General features: G+C 42.1%; 1 protein-coding gene across 3 annotated transcripts in view; it reads right to left on the bottom strand.

The window, feature by feature from the left end:
• Nucleotides 1–14,779, bottom strand: part of MAP2K6 (mitogen-activated protein kinase kinase 6) — a 114,552-nt gene that overhangs the window by 41,057 nt on the left and 58,716 nt on the right. For 2 of the 3 annotated variants that reach the window (XM_016143636.2, XM_016143638.2), the window contains exons 2-3: nucleotides 8,522–8,588; nucleotides 218–266 (exon numbers count right to left, since the gene is read on the bottom strand). In XM_016143636.2, coding sequence (XP_015999122.1) covers nucleotides 218–266; nucleotides 8,522–8,588 — 116 coding nt within the window. Of the gene's footprint in view, nucleotides 1–217; nucleotides 267–8,521; nucleotides 8,589–11,066; nucleotides 11,768–14,779 lie in introns of those variants that run through there. The other variant, XM_016143637.2, reaches the window with a different exon arrangement.

Below are 14,779 nucleotides of genomic sequence, written 5' to 3'. Positions count from 1 at the left end.
CCCCAACAAGAATCATCACTCTCCTCGAATACCTTCCATTAGGACCACAATGGCCTGATTGCAACGTGACTTTCAAAAATATCAAGAGCTCCACATACCACTTTTGTCTAAATTTTAACTTTTCGATCCATCCCAGGACGGCATATTACAATGGGCGGTCAGAAAGCATACATACAAAATGGTCGAGATACTAACTGATAGACATGACTTTTCTTACCTGATTTCCAATAGAAATGCACGCTTTGGAGTCTAAATCTCGAGGTGGCCTAAGAAAGAAAAGGGGGAAGGAAAGAGACATGAGATTTTAATCAAATATGCCATTTCCAAATCACATGTGACCAGACAGATTTTGTTTTTAGAATGAAGTAGAAGTTCACGAATGAAAAAAAGCAGAATGAAAGTGTTAATAGTGCAGAATTTGGAATAAAATACATTTGTATTTAAATTACTTAATATCTTTGAGCTTCCATTACTTCTTAACACGAGGTTATTAGTATACCTACTTCATGGAGGAAGAGTGAGTATTAAAGGATATATTCCAAGTAAAATGCTTAGCAGAATGCCTCGCATACGGTAAATATCCAATAAATAAGAGCCATATGTATATAGTTATATAGATAATTATACTAATCTAGTAAGTTTCAAACTTTTTCTTTCATCTAAGAACGCTAATCGCCTAATTATCCCATCACTTTTTCAACAATTGTTTAAGAAAAGAAACAATGATTGGCATATAGTTAACTCACAAAATTCATAGACCATACAAATTCCAAACCTATCCAGTCCCTGCCATTATAGATGGAAAAAAGGTCCAGAGAGCTGAAATGACTTGCCCAAGGTCACAGCTAACCCAGGTCCCCTGATTTTCAGGTCAGAATACTTTCCATTTTATCAGGGTGGCTAATTCTGATGTGCTATTCCTTCTCTGCATAGTGCACATACTATCCAGGGCTCATCGCGGCAGCCAGAGGTTTGCTGATTTTGTGTCACCGTAAGACAGGGCACGTAATCACCTCTTGTGTATTCATTTTTACTACTCCAATATTGCCTGCGTTGATATCGAGCCACTTAAGAGAAAGATGTTTGGTTTTGGCTGTGCAACTAACTAGGAGCCTAGAAAAGCATTTTCTTGAAGTGAACACACCAAAAGCATCACGACGAAAGTAGCAAATGCCCAGAAAACGTGCTGTTAATATGACCAAATAAAGAGAGTAAGTGAGGGACGTTCCATGCCAGAAACGCCTCTGGAGAAACAGAAGCGGACCCGCAAGGAAGGGAACGAGAAAGGGAGGGAGAAAAGAATCCTTTGCTGAAGCTGAGCAGATAAATAAAACAATAAGAGGAAAGTAGAAATACGGACACGGATATAAACGTGAATCTAAGGTTTGAATGGCAAGCCCTCCCTCACCTCGAAATCTCTGTGAATGCATACAAGATCTCAAATGAGTTTTTCTATACTAATTTAAAATCCAGGACTGGGTGGGAAAGAAGAGAGAAAACACACACACACACACGCGCACACACACGCGCACACACACACACACACACACACACGGGATGTTTTTATATCTCTTGTGTTTCTGAGCAGGGAATTTTTTTCTTCAGAAACACTTTCCAGAGGCATTAAATCAGTAGAAATCTGATTTCTCATTCTTAAAATTTCCAAAGCTATTTTTCTTTCGTTGTCACGATTTTCTTTTGTTTCTCATTGCTACAATGTTCTTTTATTGGCCACTAATCGCAGTGGAACTTTGAAAGAAAGACCAGTATTACGTTGAAACATGTGACTAATACGAACGAGAAAATATCCTTTGCAATGGTTCAGCACCCATCCTTTTGACAGCAACAGAAGAAACAGAAAGGTCGCCACCTCCGTTTTCTTGTCATCAGGTAAGGGTGCTGGCTAAGACCCCTTCCACGTCTGAGAGTCTACAGTTCACACCAGGGCTCTGCAAAGAACACGGCCTGCAGCCTGGCTAAGAGGGATTTCTGTAAGTTTAAAGAGTTATATAAAAACACCCGACAGAGGCCACTGTGGCCCAGGTAGCTTAAAATATTTACTCTCTGGCCTTTTGCAAAAAAAAGTTTGCTGACTCCAGCTTTACACTAACTCTACCTAATAGGAGGGCTTCAGGCCAGCTTCCAGGCTGAGAAAAATAAAACCCAGAAAAACTGTAGGTTCTGCTGAAGCCATACAAGCCTCAACAAAGCTGAAAATAAAACTCACATCGCCTGACTCTCAGTCTTGACCTAATGAGGAAAGAACATACGCTGAAAACTGGGTTACCTGCATCTCCCGATCATGATCTCTCTCTCTCTCTTCCCCTCTCTCCTTCTCCCCCTCCCCCTCCCCCACCCCTCCGCCTTCTCGCTCCCTCTCTCTCCCCCCCCTCACACACACAAACACACACACACACACACACCCCTTTATGAGTACCATTATTCCCATGACTCCACAACCCTAGTCTGACTGAATCCAAGGAATTTGCTCCCAACTCCCAGCCCTCATCTAATGAAAATGATCAATCCACCCAAGCCTCAGGCCTGTGGGCTCACCAGGTCTGCCAAGAGCATCAAATGATGGGGTGAGTTGACACTGCGTTCTGTCCAAGGCTGGGCACATTAGTCTGCCTGGGGCACTGAGTCTCCGTGGGAGGTTTATACCGTGGTTGGATGTTCTCTGTCACTTATTCAATATTTTAGTTCTCAGGGGAAAAAACCAAGCTTCTTACCAGATCCCCTCCCTGAAAGGCCAAGGGTATTCCAGAGGTCACCTCGTGTTGATGTTTTTAGATGAACAACCAGCTTTGGTTTATCATAATTATTTATTTATAATGCTGCATGAGTAATCAGTGTAGTGCATTCTTTTTCTATGCAAAAGTATTTATTAAGCATCTACTTGGGCCATAGACTGGGTTAGACCCTTCACATAAAACATCTTTAATTTTCGCAACTCTTAGAGGCATTACTATTTCTATTTTAATGTGAAGAATTGACTTTGAAACAGACAAAATAATTTAAGGTCGTTCAAAGAGATGGTGAAATTAGAACCCAGAGCCAAGTCTTCCCAAGGTCCTGCCTCTCCTTTTACAGCCACAGACTGTCTGGCCACTGTCTCCACCTGTCTCGTGTGCAGCAATGAGCACATACTTGAGAGTCCGAAAACCCTGAATTCGTATGCCAGTTCTTCCACTTAATAATTATTATTCAGTGGAATAATAATAACACTTGGAGCTACCTTCACTGACAAATTACAGCAGAACTGGCTCAACGACACTTAGTATGGATTAGGGCATCTAATCCTCATAGCAACCACATCGTTGTTTATTCCTATTTTCCAGGAGGGGAAACTAAGTCTTAGTAGGGTTAGGTAATTTGCCTAAGGTAGTCTCAGCTAGCGAAGTTCAGATCCCAAGTACAAACCCAGGCATTCCAGCACTGGAGCATGAACTCTTACTCCCAAGGCTGTTTGACTGCTTGGAGCAAGACACCTGACCCCTGCACAGGCCCTGCTCACTTCTAAGGTGAGAGTAACAGTAACTGCCTTCTGAGTTTCTTGTGAGGGTTAAATGAAATACTACTCATTAGCACAGGCTAGATTTAGGATTAGTTATGGCCAATCAAGCGAGGGGACGGCTCAGATACTTGAGTCCAAGACACACTGGCATCACTGACTCAAAGAAAAAGTTCCAACGGAGGGACCACACACATGGAGTGAAAGAGAACGGAGCTCTGTCCCAGGCCATTTATTTGCGTGGAGCACAGCGGAAGGAGGCGGGGTATGAACGCTAAATGTCCCCGAGCCAACCTCGAAGAACCGCCAATGAAAACTCAAGATGTGGAAGCTTCTTCTTTTGGAATACAAATTTAAGCCTTGGTACTAAAATAACAACAACAATAATAATAACAGGGCTCTCCATGAGCCGGAGTGGGAGAGTCTACAAAAACGAAGCGATGCTCTTAAATTTACACGGCAAAGCGGGAGAGTACGTTCAAAGTTTATCCTACCACATGAGGCACAGACAACATCGAAGTTACTTTTATTCTTGCATGGGTTTTTATTCATTTGTTTATAGCGAAGAAAGATTTATGGTGGTTTTCAAAAATTCACAAAATATAGAAAATTAATATAAATTAAAGAGAGTGAATAATTTTTTTTTGAAAACAAAGTAATATAAACGGCTGATATAAGAATATATCCCAAAGGAAAAAATAAAGAGTAGAAACTGGTAAAATTGAAAATCGGAAAATAAAGGAAACAAAGTTAGTTCTTCACAAAAAAGCAATGACATTGATAAACAAACCTCTAGCAAGATCGACACAGGTAAAAGAGAAGACACAAATTACTGATGTCAGGAAAAAAATAGCAGATTATGTCAAAACATATCTGGCAGCTATTAAAAAGACATTCAGGAAGTATTATGAACAACTTTACTTTCATAAATTCAACAACTTAAGAAATGGACCAATTTCTTAAAAACTGCAAACTACCAAAACTTATCCATGATGAAATAGATCAGTTGACTAGTCCTAAAACTATTAAAGAAAATGAATTTTTAGTTTAAAAGCTCCAGAAAAAGAAATGCCCAAATTCATTATGGTTCACTGAAAAATTTTGGAAACATTAAAAAAAAGAATTGCATACATTTAATTATTACGTTGCACATCTAAAACTAAGATCTTATATGTCAATTAGATCTCAAAAAATTTTTAATAAAAGAATTAACATTTCATACAGTGTCTGCCAGAAAACTGGAGCTCTTACCAACTTATATTATGAGGGCAGTATTACCTTAATACTAAAACCAGAAAATAGCATACACCACAAAAAACAAAAGTATAGACCAAAATCTCTCATGAACTTAGACAAAAATCTTCAATCAAACTTTAGCAGCTCGTATCCAACAGTATATAAAAAAAGTAATATACCCCAACCACGTAGGATTTATTTTGGGTATGTAAGGCTGTTTCATTATTTGAAAAATCGATCATTATAATCTGTATCAGTGGGACAAAGAAGAAAAAAACCTATGGTCGTAGCAACTGATGCACAAAAAAAGCATTCAACAAAAATCAATACATATTCATGATAAAACCTTTCAATATATTACAACCAGAGAGGAACTTCATCAACCTCATGAACGGCATCTGTAAAAAACTAACATCTTGCCTAAGAGTGACAGATTAAACGCTTTCCAAGATGCAGAACGAAACAAGGTTGCCTACTCTCATCAATCTTATTTGACACAGTACAGGACATTCCTGCCGCTGAAATAAGGTAGGAAAAGAAAATTTTAAAAAATACAGTTTGGAAAGGAAAACATAAAATGCTCTCTATTTGCAGAAGGCATGGCTGTTTACATAGAAAACTCTAAGGAATCTATAAAAAGCTCCTAGAACTAATAAGTGATTTCAGTAAGGTCACAGGATACAAAATCAACACAGAAAAATCAGTTTCATTTCTACATACAGAGAATAAACAAAATCAAAAACAGAATACCATTTATAAGTGTGCCTCAAAAATGAAATACTTAGGTGTAAATCTTAATAAAACCTAATGTAGAGAATCTTTATGATGAAAGCTATAAAATACTGATTTAAAAAAATCAAAAAAAATCTAAATACTTGAAGAAACTAACCATCTTCATGGTTTGGAAGACTCCGTGTAGTAAAAGGTGTTGATTCTCCCTAAATTGATCTATAGGTTAGACTCAATTCCTATCAAAATCTCAGCAAGTTTATTTAAAGACATAGACAAGCTTATTCTCAAACCTAGATAAAAAAAAAAAAAGAAAAAGAAAAAAGAAAAAGAAAAAGAAAAGCCCTGGAACAGCCAAAATAATTTTGAAAAAAGAAGAACCGAGTGGGGAGAATCACTTTTCCCAATGTTAAGGCTTACATATTCCTATATAGCTGCAGTAATCAAGACAATATGATGTTGGCAATGAGACAGACACGCAGATCAATGGAACAGAACAGAGAACCCAGAAATAGATCCAAACAATATGCTCTATTAATATTTGACAAAGGGCAAAAGCAATTAAATGGAGGAGGACTAGCCTTTTTCACAAACGGTGCTAGGACAATTGAAAATCCATTGCCAAAAAAATAAAGCTCAGCCTAAACCTGCCTGGCACCTTGTACAAAAATTAAACTCAAAATGCACCATGGACATTAATCTAAAATGTAAAACCATAACATTTCGAGAAAAGAACATAAGAGAAAATCTTTAGGACTTAGGACAAGGCAAGAGGTTCTAAAACTTGCCACCAAAACCATAATCCACAAGAGGAAAAACTGATAGACAACTTCATCAAAAGAAAAGGATGAAAAGACCAATTACAGTAAAATCACTCTGAAATAGATTTTGGCAGTTCTTTCAAAACTAAAAATAAATTTAACACATGACCTAGTCATTACACTATTGGCCATATATCTCAAGAAAATGAAACATTTTGTAGGAGGAAACCTGTACACGAATGTTCATAGCAGCTTGATTCATAAAAGCCTCAAGCCGAAAAGTATTCATGCCTCTCTCCTTCAAAGGTTACAGGGTTGAACAAACTGGTATATCCAGACCACAGAACGGCATTGAGCAATGACGAGGAATGAGCTATTGATGCATGCAACGACTTGAATGAACCTCAAAGAAATGATGCTGCCTGAAAAAAGCCAACCTCAAAAAAGATACACGCTTCCATTTATATAATAATCGCGAAATAACGAAATGGGGATGGAAAACAGATTAGTGGTTGCCAGGGATTAGGGACTACTGGGATAGAGAGTTAGAAGCGGGCGGAGTGCGGAATAACAGAAAAGAGTCTTGGAGTGTTGATAGAGTATCCTGATTATGGTTATAGGGCTACACGTGTGAAAAACTGCGTGCGCGCACACACACACGCGCACACACACACACACGAGCGTTTGTATTGCTGGTGAAATTCGAGTAAGCTCTATGATTTAAACCAGCGGTCCCCCACCTTTTTGACACTAGGGACCGTTCTCCTCTGAGAATCTAGTTAGTGCCCCCTGCGATTGGCGGCGGAGCTGAGGCTGTGATGCTAGCCTAGCGCTGGGGGGCGGCTGCAAACACGGGTGAAGCTTCGCGGGTCCACCCGCGGCTCTCCTCCTGCTGTGTAGCCCGGTTCCTAACAGGCCACGGACCGGAACCGGCCCGCGGGTTGGGGATCCGTGATTTAAGTCAATGTCCCCCCCCCCCCCTTTTCTTTTGTTCAGATATTGTACTACAGTTGTGCAAGATGTTAACACTGAACGGGAGAACGGAAGCGAGGCGAAGGACAAAGGACTTCCCTGTACATATCTTTGCAACCTCCTATGAAACTACGATTATTCTAAATTAAAAAAAAAATGTTTTTCAAGTGTCCTATACGGATAGTAGAGAGAAGCCACACATTTCTCCATGCTCTTGAGAAACCAACTGCAGAGAAAAAGCTATTAATTACAGAGTTCATGGAGGGGGGTGGGGGGGACCCAGATGAACCGAAAACGAAACCGCAGTCCTGGTAGCGGATACCGAGGGACCGCAGATCCTCACGAATGGTACAGTCCAAGCTGCATTTGGCCCTTGGGTGACAGTCTAGAACCCTCCACTCTGTTCTGGCCTTGGAGATTCTTCAGTGGAAAGTTTGCGTATATTGAGGTGCGGAATGTGACGCGATCAATTTTACTAACACATTCCAAACCTGGGGAGTGCACTTTTTGATAGGATGGATGACAGCGAAGGTCAAAAGCCCTTTACAATGGGAGGTGCTTCTGCAGAGACGAGCAGAAGCCTTAAAGCTCGGGCTTCCATCAAGACGGCCTCCGCTGTACTTGTCTGGCCTCTCTGGGGCCTCTGTGTTCTCTTCCTTGGGATTTCCATTCCTCCCCCACACCTGCTGTGGTAGGTGGCACCGCCCCCAGCCGGGAGAGGAGTCCCGCCCCCATCCCACCGACAGCCAGAGAGCAAGCGGGAGGCTCCGCGAGAGGCTGACCTGCTTCGCCGGGACTTTAATCGCTTGGGGATCTGGGCCAAAGCCTCAGCCAATGGAAAAATGTTCCTTTACCTCATTTCGCCTTCTGTTTGTATGGGACAGGATTTAGGTGTCAGGATGCTGAGTCCTCACCGAACACCATTTTCCATCTCAACCCTAGTTTCAGAGTAGTAGCCCTCATAAGGATTTACTTGTTTGCTCAAATCCATATGGAAAAGGCAAAAAAGTCCACATCCAGGGGCCTTTCTGGACTTACACAGTTATACGGTTGTGGCGCTGACTTTTCAGCCAACCAGTGATGTGAAACGGAGTTCAAAGCCACCTATTCAGCACAGACTGACTGACCAAGCGCGTTTAGTTCGGGTCTCAGAACAGCGAGCCCGTGGCTGCCCCTTTAGAGGGCTCTTCTAAAAACGATTTCCATAGTCCAGGAACGGCTCGCCTGTCCAAAAATGAACCCCCCATTCCCCGGAAATCTGTAAAGTGCTCATGTTTGGGTTAAGATGATGACGATCTTGCCAACTCACGTGGAACTGGTCTGAGGCTGCTCGAACGCTTCCTTTGGGATTTTAAGGCCAGGGTTTCGCTTCTTGCCTGTGGAGAAAGACGTAAGGATACAGTTAAAGTCTACATCGTAGCATGCGCGCTCCGGCAGGGATGGCAGAGAGAGACAAAGGGCGGGCGCAGCTCTCCCGTCCCCATTCAGAACGTCCTGCCCATGAAGGCTGCAAGTGAGTGACAAGCACCCAGGCCGCAGGCTGCGGTCAGGGATGAGCTTTCCACCATCCAGGGCAAGCGCAAGAATGCCGGCTCTTCTCACCCAGGAAGACCTGCCCTCCCTCCCTGATGAGAGCGCGTCATCCTAGCGTCTCCTTCTTTCCGGTACACAATGACAGTGATGGTAGAGGGTGTCGCTTCTAGATTTTTTTTTTTTTTTTTTTGCTTTCTAATGTTAGTCCAACGTAGTCACCTGACCCCTGTATGCCCGCAATTTTCTAAACTGATCCGTGAGCAACTGATGAGTTAACCTTGGAGGTAAAATGAAAACTACTTTCCCACTGTCGGCCCTGCCCGTTCTCAACAACCTGCCCAAAAGACAAAAAACCAAAGAGAGGAGGAGAGCGATGCTGATTTACATCTGCCCTGTTCCAGAAAGGATTAAGACAGCGGATGGGCTCACGCAGGAGGTTATCCCGTGTTTGGGAGCCAGTTGGGAACGTAACTGATGTGTTCGTCCCTGGGCTGAAACCACAGGAGAGCTTGGCTCAGATGCTTCTGTTGATGAGAAATGCCAGCTCAGGAAGCGGATCAAAGAAAATCGTCGTGTGAGGGCGCAGGATTCTCCTCATCGCAAGAGATCTGTGCCTCTCCGAGCCAAGGCAGAGCTGGAGAGAAGGGATGGCCACCACGCCACCTTCTCCCTCGCCTCGCCTCTGCACTGTGAGTGAGCACTTGCGGGGCTCGCCATCCTGACACGAGCCCTGGACAGGCCCTGGATGGAGATCCGAAGCTGTACAGGAACTTAGAAATCAAACACCTGTAACCTCCTTGCTGGAAAGTGACATCCGAAGGCTTCCGGGAGTGCTCAGCATCTGAGACAACGCCAACCCTGGCTGAATCGGAATCCAGGTCTCCAGACCCCCCCAGGTCAGAGCTCTTTCCACCATTCCACAGTAGAAGGGGTTTAGAGATGAACGGGGTGGCCAGGAGATTTAAAAAACAAACCCAGTTTATACCTCGTTCATCCACTCACCCAGTGACCTCAGAGTCACTCCTTGATGCTCACCACCCTCAATTATAAAATGAGGAGGTAACATCGATACCTACCTTGGACCGATACGAGAATCAAATGAGATAATTTGAAAGAGCACCGAGATAATTTAAGTAGCTATTAATTATAATTATTTAGAGAAAGAAGCTGTACCGCCACATTAAAAAAATGCCATCTGAGAAATTCATGAACAGAATTGGCCATATTATCCAAGTGCAATGTAATGTATAAGTGAGTCTTTTTTTTTCTCCCCTCATGCATTCAAAATCCCAAATCTAGATCAATTCTGCCAAGTTGAATAACGCCAGGAAAAAACATGCTTGAGAGTAATCAACACAGAGAAAGCCTTTTAGGGCCACTTTCATGATAACAGGTTTTCTTAATTCTCTCCTCATTGGGGCTTATTTATACATTTTATAAAATACAAAACTCACCATTTACTTTCCTACTCCTGCAGGTCATGTGGCCATTAAGCACATGTTACTAAGTCAGTCAGTTATCGACAATGCAAAGAACTGTATTATGTACTAGGAACAGTACTAAGTGTGGGATCTGAGTGTGAGAATCCGAATACTAGAGACATAGCCCAATTCTCACGATTCCCATTTAAGAGCCTCAGCCAAATAGATGGGGAATGCTATTTTAAATGAGACACTCTAGTAAGAAATAGATAACGAATTCAACTTGTCCAGATACCAAGGGACATATGCCAATATGGATGACAGGTAATGCAAGCGTTCCAACAGAGACAATCCTATCCTTCCCTTGATAGTCTAACAATAGTAAAATCTATTTAACTGTGAAAAAGGCTCCCCAGGTACCATCTAAGCAAATCAAAAGCAAAAGTTACTCTTGATTCCTCCATCTCTCTCTTTCATTTCTAACCCAGCTCTTATAAGATAGATGTCAAAAGAAATAGCTATTTTTGGAGAAAACCTCCTTTTGAGAAACTTTTAAATATTACACCATAGGAATTATTTATTAGCAATTCATTAATGGCAATTGATTATTACACTGTAACCACAAGTCATCCCAACATACCTATACATAGAAAAAGTAAAATGAGAGAAAGAGAAACCTTTTGGCACAGACACTAATGGAATAAATGACCAAAACAACAATAAAGCCTTTGAGGTGTGAGAAAAGAGACCCCTGATTCTCTCTGACGGCAACAAGAAAAAATTGTTTCAGGAGACACAGGACTTAGTTGAATTACACGGTTAGAAAATACCCTGCCTTCATTTTTAAAAGTGGATCAAGTAAAACGAAAATCACAAACAGACATTCCCTAATTCACTTACGTGCCCACTGCGGGAAGCGCAGCCCAGTGCGAAGCCGCCAGGAGTGACTGATGAGGTTTTCAGGGCTGCAAGGAGGGCTAGCAGAGAGAACCCCACAGAAGGCATCCTTGGCTCCGGAAGACCACACTTAAGCGGAGAGAAACAGCACTGAACAGACTCCACCCCCTCAAGTGAGGGTTGCAGCAAACCTCAGGAGTTTATTGTTCCCTGGGAATTGCGATTTCAGGAAGGGAGCAGGGACCTGGGCCCATTTGGACACCAGGGCATGACATTAATCATTAACCAGACTCGGAGGAATAAACCTATAAAGTAGCTCTACACAGTACAGCATTCTCTGGCCTTTCTATAAATGCCTCTTTCATTTCTTAAAAGAAAGAAAAACAATATGTGGTCAGTTTCCAGCTGTGTTGATTTCAAAGCAATCTGTTCTCCCTAGCAAGGCTGCCAGGCCCTTGATGCTAACGTTTAATACTGTTATAAAAAAATTAATGAGAGGGAGCAATATGAATAATAAGGCCATGGCCAATGATGTTAAACGGCCTTTTCCCTTGATATTCTAAAGCAAAAAATTCAAAATCTATCTGAAAATGGGCTCTATATTATGTTACATGCTTGCAACAAGCCTTCTCAGAAAGACAGAATTCCCTACGTTTCTGGAGATCTCCACGAGCTTTGCCCTCTTATTGGTACAATCAGCAAAGGATAACCCTCCTTGGCATCTGCAGGACTACATTACATCAGCCCGTGTCACACCCATGCCTGTTTTCTCTAAAAACATTGTAGTTCCCACCCACCCCCGCCCCATAACACACACATATATTTGCAACACTCATCCTAAACCCAAGCTGGGTCACTGTGATCCTAGTCCTGGGGCAAAATGGCACTGGAAAAAAACAAACAAACAAACAGACAAACCTTGCCAATAATAGTTAGAGAACATTTGCCAGGCCACAGAAATGTTCACTAGCGTTGCCCATCCCGAAAATGACGGGGTACACAAGACCTCTTGCTCAGCACCCACTCAGAGAGGCAAAGCACAAAGGGCTTCTCTCATGTGCCTTATTACATAAAACAAGACCGAGCTCCAGTGCCAACCCAAACAGCAAGAGAATCCCACAGGGTCAACAGAAGGTGGCATCGTGAGGATATGCTGACACCCAAATATTTGTCGGCCTGGCCGAGGACTGGGGCGGGGGGCATCATTATGAGGGCTGATGATTATTGACACAGCTTTACAAAAGGATGGCATTGCTCCCAGTGAATGAAGTTTCCAGCCAAGTCACTGGCAACCTGGAGGCCTTGGCCGCCTTCTCTTCATTCTTGCATTAAGGCTTAAGTTCTGAGGGCGGCTGGCACTAAAGTGGCAGAGAAGTGTCATTAAGTATCATTAAATTGCAATGATGAGATGCAACGCAATTAACGAAGCAGGACAGAGGGAGGGGGCGCAGGGAGGAAGCTGCTCCGCAGATGCGCCCGACCCCCGGACTGCCGTCCCCCCGGACTGCCGTCCCCCCGGACTGCCGGATCTCACCCGCCGCTGAGACCCCAACCAGGACGCCGCGCTTCCTCAGGGTTACATAACATTTAGAGAAGGGAGGCTGCGAAGCTCATTGGAAAACACACAGGCGTTTTGATTTCAAGGAGGCAGAGGAGTCTTGACTTTGCCTCTGTGTTCCCTCTGCCTAAAGGGATTTGGCCTGCTCGGGCCGGGAACTCGACCTCCCAAATTCCTCTCACTCACCACACACCCCACAGAACCTTCCCGAACCCCCTTCAGGATCCCAAGACCCAACTTTCACGTTCTGGCATCTCACACACAATATAAACTCACTGCAACGTTACTGAATCGCTCACATTTTAGTTTAAAATGTCCACTCTAAAGCAGATCTCCATGACCGTCTTCCATTTACATTCCTCCTACCTTTTTTCACAGTCTTAAATTACTTATGTTTGCATTTATGTATTTATTTTAGCATTTATTTATTACTTATTTATTATCTATCTTCTCCATATAAATTCCATTGTGACAGTATTTACATATTGCAAATACTTGTTGACTGGACACGTGTTGTTTTTTTCTTGACTGTTCTGAACATTAGTATTGAGGCCTTCAAATTTTTCCATAAAAAACAGAAGAGAGTAGAAATAGGACATACTTCAGCATCAGTAGACTTCATTTAAAATCACAGTTGGGTCACTTCACCCTGTGACCTTGAGAATCTTTCTTACCCCTCAGTTTCTATACCTACAAACTAGAGATGAGAATTAGATTACTGAGAGATCCAGTTGGCACAAACATGTGAAGAAGTCTTGCAGGGTCTGGCATGCATATATATATATATATATATATATATATATATATATAATGTATTTATACACACACACACATAATAGATGCTCAACAAATACAAGCTTGTCTCCCTTTCATATTTGTGCCTATATTTTGGACATATGAAAGAAGTGGAATGTCCCCTGTGTGGACAGCTTATTTCTTCAGATGCCATCCTCTGTTCTACCCTTCTTGTGTTAAATTTACATTTTTAAATATCTCATCAATCTTGAATCACATTCTCTTGATTCCCACTGACTATAGAACATTTTAGCTCTACAAACTCAGGGTGTCTGGGAGTGAGGCCTCAGAATACATATATTTTTTTAAATAAAGGCCTTTTTTTAAAGAGTGGTTTTAGGTTCACAGCAAAACTGAAGAGACAGTACGGAGATGTCCCGTATGCCCCCGGCCCCCCCACAGGCACGGCCTCCCCACTATCAACATCCCCCACTAGAATGGTACATTTGTTACAAGTGACAAATGTACATAGACACATCATTATCGCCTAAAGTCTATAGTTACATTGGGGCTCACTCTTGATCTTGTATATTCTATGGGTTTGGACAAATGTCTAATGATATGAATGTATCCATCACTATAATATGATAAGAGAGTATTTTCGCTGTCCTAAAAATCATCTTCTCTACCTATTCGGCCCTCCAACTCCTGGTAACCATTGATCTTTTACTGTTTCCATCATTTTGCCTTTTCCAGAATGTCATATAGTTCGAAGCATACAGAATGTAACCTCATCCGACTGGCTCCTTTATATTTAAGCTTCCTTCATGTCTTTTCATGGCTGGATAGCTCACTTTCTCTTTAGTGCTGAAAAACATTCCGTTGTCTGGATGGACCAGAGTTCATGAATCCATTCCCGTACTGAAGGGCATCTTGTTGGCTTCCAAGTTTTGGCAATTATAAACAATGCGGTTATAAAAAACATCTGTGTGCAGGTTTTTGCATGCACATAAGTTTTCAACTCCCTTGGGCAACTACTAAGGAGTGCGATTGCTAGATTATATGGTAAGAGTGTTAGTTTTGTAAGAAACTGCCAAACTGTCTTCCAAAGTGGCTGGACCACATACTTTTAAAAAAAACTCCAGAAGTGCTTTAAGATCTCAGCCAGAGTCAAGAACCCCAGGGTCAAGCGTATGTCTAAGTTAAGTGTTTCCTTTTTCCACTATTTCTCTCTTTATGATGACAAGGGCACCTCTGCTAAGTTCCTGTCATTTCCCCCACCACCAACCACTTTCTGGCTAGTAAGACATTCCACCTTAAGCACCACACTGGGCTATCTATATTTTTGAGCTGAAACTGTCAATAATTCATCAAAATAGACACTGCAAGGAATAACAAGTTCATTAAGTTACAATTCTGCTTT

This window comes from Rousettus aegyptiacus, unplaced genomic scaffold, assembly GCF_014176215.1.
Source record: "Rousettus aegyptiacus isolate mRouAeg1 unplaced genomic scaffold, mRouAeg1.p scaffold_m13_p_6, whole genome shotgun sequence".
Taxonomy (NCBI): domain Eukaryota; kingdom Metazoa; phylum Chordata; class Mammalia; order Chiroptera; family Pteropodidae; genus Rousettus; species Rousettus aegyptiacus.
Note: the sequence above shows the minus strand (reverse complement) of the source record. Positions and strands in the feature narration are given on the sequence as shown.